This window comes from Bolinopsis microptera, unplaced genomic scaffold (genome assembly GCF_026151205.1).
Source record: "Bolinopsis microptera isolate Bmic1 unplaced genomic scaffold, MBARI_Bmic_1.0 sca124, whole genome shotgun sequence".
In the NCBI taxonomy this organism is placed as follows: domain Eukaryota; kingdom Metazoa; phylum Ctenophora; class Tentaculata; order Lobata; family Bolinopsidae; genus Bolinopsis; species Bolinopsis microptera.
The window spans coordinates 14295-21748 of record NW_026971896.1 but is presented as its reverse complement, the minus strand read 5'-3'; the positions used below and the strand labels follow the sequence as shown (position 1 = coordinate 21748).

The window sequence follows — 7454 nt, the reverse complement described above, 5'->3', positions numbered from 1 at the left end:
TTTAGTTGTGTTCCCATCTCACTTGATGGACATTGGACTGTTCACTTTACATTTGTACTCCAGGTTCAGTAGGATACGACGCTGCAATCGGAGAGTTTGTTGATCTTGTCAAAACTGGAGTTATCGACCCTACCAAGGTTTGATATAACGCTGTTCTTATGAGTTTGACTTTGATCACGCAATGAAGGACATCATTCGAATTGGGATTGAAATTATTTTTTAAATAAGAACAGTGCCAAATTTATCAAATTTAACAAGTTGTGCTGAAAAGCTGCACCCATTTTTGAGAATTTTAATAGCACCAAAAATTCTAAAATGTCACTCCCGCCTAGGTTGTCCGAACAGCACTTATCGATGCCTCTGGGGTAGCTTCTCTTCTCACGACAGCAGAGTGCGTCATCACCGACCTCGCTAAGGATGAACCCAACCCCATGGCTGGAATGGGAGGTATGGGCGGCGGAGGTATGGGCGGTATGGGAGGAATGGGTGGTATGATGTAAACTAACTGTGAACAGTTTTTGAAACTTGCGATTAATATCAGAAATGTTTGACTGAACCACAGTTGCGAGTAGTTTTTGATGCTCGTTTTATGTTTTTTACTTACTCAACTCCCGTGATCTCCTATATGACCTTAATTTATTGAAATTGTACCCTCATTTAAGACCCGTTCATGTTTTTATTGAAATTTTTATGTTTTGAATACATAAATATTTGTTTCATTTTGGTCATTTACTGTTCTTTCCTCGCTCCAACTGAAGAATTCTGTAGCATAAATAATAAACTGGACTGGAGCCTGGTACAGTAGCTGGAGGACAAGTGCTGACAATTATAATTATCTTACCTTTGTACTTAATTATAGTCGTAATTGCCGCTCACACTAGATCGCTGATCGCCCAATTAAAGGGACTGGCACGCCAATCCCTATGATTGATGATGTAGATTTATAATCTACCGAGACACTTGATTGACGATGTCAACCCATCGAGATCTTTGTTCTGCGAAGCATAGCAACGATCGTCGATGCGAAGCAAGAATGATAGTCGAAGCGGCGAAGTCCTCCAACCAAGACAGCCGCCGAGTTTACCTGGGGACCTCAGGCTATCATGTTTATAAACATATAGAATAGAGATTCGGCGGAATGACAGGCTGAGCGCGGCCCAGTAACCGCCGAGTTGGAGTTGGACTTGTAGCGCGATGCGTTACTGTTGACTGTGCCGCGCCGAGCTGCCATGAATTGACATCGTCAATTAAGAGTTGGACCCGCCGACGGTCTTGGAACAATATTGAATATTTGGAACAATAAATATTTTGCGAGTATTGAGTATCATCCGTTAAATCTTTCGGGACACATCAAATTAGTGCAAAATCAAGCAAGTCATAAAATTGTAGCACGATGCGTTACTGGGCCGCAGGGCCGCGTCACGCGCACTCAATTTAATTATGAATTATGCTTCTCACAACCACATCACACATTTTCGCTATATTAGATCGGAGAAATCAGAAATGCGCTATTTAACTGGGCCTCGCCGAGCTGCGAAGAATTGACATCGTCAATTAACGTCCAACGTCAGTGTCATTGATACATGTTACGCCTTCGCGCGCGAAAAGTGGCATGCAACGTATATCAACAGTGTCACGTCGCGAGCGCTAAATCGCTCGTCCAAATTAAAAAATTCTTGTGAAAAAGCTCTGCGGGTATGAAAGTAATTTGGTTTGGTGTATTTTTAAAGCTTATTCCTAATCACACCTCGGCCTCATATCATGACGTATTGATTGTTGATTGACAATGTCAATCTTTTTAGATTGTTGCTCTGCAAAGCTAAAATGATAGTTTGGCGTTGAAGCGGCAAAATCCTCCAAAAAGTAATTGGTAAACATTTTGATTCACGATGTCAATCCTTCCTAGCTCGGCGAGGCCCAGTGGTGCATTTCGCCGATCTACGGAAGATCGGCGAGATCGGAAGATTGCCGATCTACGGAAGATCGGAAGGTTGCGAGTTGATTCACGATGTCAATCCTTCGCATCTCGCCGATCTGCATACGTGGTTGCGAGAAGCATTATTGGATGCGCGCGCGACCCAGTAGTGCATCGCGCTGGATGATAATTAATCACTCTACACTCGACTGTCACGTGACAAAAACGCCGTGATTTCATTGGTTAACCTGATAACGCGCCGCAGATCTCTATAAACACAAATTATTCATCGCGCGTGCAGTAAACTCAAATTAAGTCCTTATTTGTTACCGAAATTCAGAATTTCGACAAAACTGTACCATAATATGGATTGGTCGAAAATCGAGTGTTTTAGTGAATAACTTATAATATATTTTCAATTTTCTCAAGATCTGACCGATAGATTTTCTTTAAACTTTTGAAATAGTTACATGGTTATATGGCGGATAATGTGTAAAAGTTTTGGAGAAATTCTATGTGCCAAACTTGAGATATGACTTCAAACACAAGAAAATATCTCCAAATTGGCGGTTTCTAACGGAAATCAGGCATATATTTCAAGATCTGACTAATAGATTTTTTTAAAACTTTCCAGATAATTACATGGCTATATGACGGATAATGTGTACGAGTTTGGGAGAATTTCTATGTGCCAAACTTGAGATATGACTTCAAACACAAGAAAATATCTCCAAATTGGCGGTCTCGGCGGAACACAGGAATATATTTCAAGATCTGACTAATAGATTTTCTTTAAACTTTCCAGATAATTACATGGCTATATGACGAATAATGTGTACGAGTTTGGGCAAATTTCTATGTGCCAAACTTAAGATATGACTTCAAACACGACAAAACTGTACCATAATATGGATTGGTCGAAAATAGAGTGTTTTAGTGAATAACTTAGAATATATTTTCGATTTGCTCAAGATCTGAACGATAGATTTTCTTTAAACTTTTGAGATAGTTACATGGTTATATGACAGATAATGTGTGAGAGTTTTGGAGAAATTCTATGTGCCAAACTTGAGATATGACTTCAAACACAAGAAAATATCTCCAAATTGGCGGTTTCTAACAGAACACAGGCATATATTTCGAGATCTAACTGATAGATTTTCATTAAACTTTCCAGATAGTTACATGGCTATAAGACGAATAATGTGTACGAGTTTGGGAGAATTTCTATGTGCCAAACTTGAGATATGACTTCAAACACAAGAAAATATCTCCAAATTGGCGGTCTCGGCGGAACACAGGAATATATTTCAAAATCTGACTGATAGATTTTCTTTAAACTTTCCAGATAATTACATGGCTATATGACGGATAATGTGTACGAGTTTGGGCAAATTTCTATGTGCCAAACTTAAGATATGACTTCAAACACGACAAAACTGTACCATAATATGGATTGGTCGAAAATCGAGTGTTTTAGTGAATAACTTAGAATATATTTTCGATTTTCTCAAGATCTGAACGATAGATTTTCTTTAAACTTTTGAGATAGTTACATGGTTATATGACAGATAATGTGTGAGAGTTTTGGAGAAATTCTATGTGCCAAACTTGAGATATGACTTCAAACACAAGAAAATATCTCCAAATTGGCGGTTTCTAACGGAACACAGGCATATATTTCGAGATCGGAACGATAGATTTTCTTTAAACTTTTGAGATAGTTACATGGTTATATGACAGATAATATGTGAGAGTTTTGGAGAAATTCTATGTGCCAAACTTGATATATGACTTCAAACACGACAAAACTGTACCATATAATATGGATTGGTCGAAAATCGAGTGTTTTAGTGAATAACTTAGAATATATTTTAAATTTTCTCAAGATCTGACCAATAGATTTTCTTTAAACTTTTGAGATAGTTACATGGTTATATGGCGGATAATGTGTGAGGGTTTTGGAGAAATTCTATGTGCCAAACTGGAGATATTAATAAGACTTCAAACACAGGAAAATATCTCCAAATTGGCGGTTTCTAACGGAAATCAGGCATATATTTCAAGATCTGACTGATAGATTTTCTTTAAACTTTTCAGATAATTACATGGCTATATGACGGATAATGTGTACGAGTTTGGGAGAATTTCTATGTGCCAAACTTGAGATATGACTTCAAACACAAGAAAATATCTCCAAATTGGCGGTTTCTAACGGAACACAGGCATATATTTCGAGATCGAACTGATAGATTTTCATTAAACTTTCTTGATAGTTACATGGCTATAAGACGGATAATCCGTGCAAGTTTGGGCAAATTTCTATGTGCCAAACTTGATATATGACTTCAAACACGACAAAACTGTACCATAATATGGATTGGTCGAAAATCGAGTGTTTTAGTGAATAACTTAGAATATATTTTAAATTTTCTCAAGATCTGACCAATAGATTTTCTTTAAACTTTTGAGATAGTTACATGGTTATATGGCGGATAATGTGTGAGAGTTTTGGAGAAATTCTATGTGCCAAACTGGAGATATTAATATGACTTCAAACACAGGAAAATATCTCCAAATTGGCGGTTTCTAACGGAAATCAGGCATATATTTCAAGATCTGACTGATAGATTTTCTTTAAACTTTTCAGATAATTACATGGCTATATGACGGATAATGTGTACGAGTTTGGGAGAATTTTTATGTGCCAAACTTGAGATATGACTTCAAACACAAGAAAATATCTCCAAATTGGCGGTTTCTAACGGAACACAGGCATATATTTCGAGATCGAACTGATAGATTTTCATTAAACTTTCTTGATAGTTACATGGCTATAAGACGGATAATCCGTGCAAGTTTGGGCAAATTTCTATGTGCCAAACTTGATATATGACTTCAAACACGACAAAACTGTACCATAATATGGATTGGTCGAAAATCGAGTGTTTTAGTGAATAACTTAGAATATATTTTAAATTTTCTCAAGATCTGACCAATAGATTTTCTTTAAACTTTTGAGATAGTTACATGGTTATATGGCGGATAATGTGTGAGAGTTTTGGAGAAATTCTATGTGCCAAACTGGAGATATTAATATGACTTCAAACACAGGAAAATATCTCCAAATTGGCGGTTTCTAACGGAAATCAGGCATATATTTCAAGATCTGACTGATAGATTTTCATTAAACTTTCCAGATAGTTACATGACTATAAGACGGATAATCCGTGCAAGTTTGGGCGATTTTCTAAGTGCCAAACTTGATATATGACTTCAAACACGACAAAACTGTACCATAACATGGATTGGTCGAAAATCGAGTGTTTTAGTGAATAACTTAGAATATATTTTCGATTTTCTCAAGATCTGACCGATAGATTTTCTTTAAACTTTTTAGATGGTTACATGGTTATATGGTGGATAATGTGTGAGAGTGGTAACACGACTCCTGTCCGACAGCGACATCTGTCCGACAGCGACATCTGTCCGACTCAGGGTACCAGAAAAAAATCGACATCTGTCCGAAATTGTGACCTGATTTCAATACGACACATTTCCAATTAGAGACATGATCTAAACTGTTACTTGCTAAATTGTATACGTAACATGTCCAATTTGAGATATGATCTGAGCCATAGTTTACTACCACAGTTTATTTTCATTTGATGTCGATAAATTGGACAATAGTTTCAATGTTATTTAAATGTTATATAAATTAATTCAATATAATACAATATCACAGAATCAAATCTAAAGCATACTCAAATTTCCGATAGCTTTAAGGAAATCCATAGGGTTGCTGTAGTTGTCGTAATCATCTACAATTCTCTGAAGTTGTCGATCATAACGGATCCATTTGGGTGCACGTGGCTCAGGTAGTTCCCGCCCGTCTCTTTTGGTTTTCTTCACGTCTGTAAGGGCTTGTTCTGCTTTAAGGCAATCAAGGAACTTCCAAATTGTGGGCTTCGAGCAGGAGAGCATTGAATGGAATCCGTCCTGTGATGTGATCGACAGCTTGTTAGGGTACGGCTAGCACGATCCTGTTCTCAACTAGTCAATCACGTATCGATGGATCAGATCTTAAGGGATCACATCAGCTTTAGAACGTCACGAGATTACCCGTGAGCTTGTGAAATACGAATGTGAACCGAAATGACAATATGATCCAAAATTCGGACAGATGTCACCAAAAACGACTCCTGTCCGACAGCGACATGAGACATCTGTCCGAAATCCCTAATTCAGCAGATAAAAATTCTCCCAAACTCGTACACATTATCCGTCATATAGCCATGTAATTATCTCAAAAGTTTAAAGAAAATCTATCAGTCAGATCTTGAAATATATTCCTGTGTTCCGCCGAGACCGCCAATTTGGAGATATTTTCTTGTGTTTGAAGTCATATCTCAAGTTTGGCACATAGAATTTCTCCAAAACTCTTACATATTATCCGCCATATAACCATGTAACTATCTCAAAAGTTTAAAGAAAATCTATTGGTCAGATCTTGAGAAAATCGAAAATATATTCTAAGTTATTCACTAAAACACTCGATTTTCGACCAATCCATGTTATGGTACAGTTTTGTCGTGTTTGAAGTCATATCTTAAGTTTGGCACATAGAAATTTGCCCAAACTCGCACGGATTATCCGTCTTATAGCCATGTAACTATCTGGAAAGTTTAATGAAAATCTATCTGTTAGATCTCGAAATATATGCCTGTGTTCCGTTAGAAACCGCCAATTTGGAGATATTTTCTTGTGTTTGAAGTCATATCTCAAGTTTGGCACATAGAAATTCTCCCAAACTCGTACACATTATCCGTCATATAGCCATGTAATTATCTGGAAAGTTTAAAGAAAATCTATCAGTCAGATCTTGAAATATATTCCTGTGTTCCGCCGAGACCGCCAATTTGGAGATATTTTCTTGTGTTTTAAGTCATATCTCAAGTTTAGCCCCTAGAATTTCTCCAAAACTCTTACACATTATCCGCCATATAACCATGTAACTATCTCAAAAGTTAAAAGAAAATCTATCGTTCAGATCTTGAGAAAATCGAAAATATATTCTAAGTTATTCACTAAAACACTCGATTTTCGACCAATCCATATTATGGTACAGTTTTGTCGTGTTTGAAGTCATATCTTAAGTTTGGCACATAGAAATTTGCCCAAACTCGCACGGATTATCCGTCTTATAGCCATGTAACTATCTGGAAAGTTTAATGAAAATCTATCTGTTAGATCTGCCTGTGTTCCGTTAGAAACCGCCAATTTGGAGATATTTTCTTGTGTTTGAAGTCATATCTCAAGTTTGGCACATAGAAATTCTCCCAAACTCGTACACATTATCCGTCATATAGCCATGTAATTATCTGGAAAGTTTAAAGAAAATCTATCAGTCAGATCTTGAAATATATTCCTGTGTTCCGCCGAGACCGCCAATTTGGAGATATTTTCTTGTGTTTTAAGTCATATCTCAAGTTTGGCCCCTAGAATTTCTCCAAAACTCTTACACATTATCCGCCATATA

General features: G+C 37.0%; 1 protein-coding gene across 1 annotated transcript; it reads left to right on the top strand.

Moving 5' to 3' along the window:
* Positions 1-63: 63 nt before the first annotated feature.
* LOC134825823 (heat shock protein 60A-like) lies at positions 64-728 on the top strand (the record flags this gene model as incomplete). The annotated part of the gene is made up of 2 exons (XM_063838022.1): positions 64-137; positions 333-728. Coding segments are annotated over 2 exons (242 nt in total), but the record flags the coding sequence as incomplete, so codon positions are not given.
* Between the last annotated feature and the right edge of the window lie 6726 nt (positions 729-7454).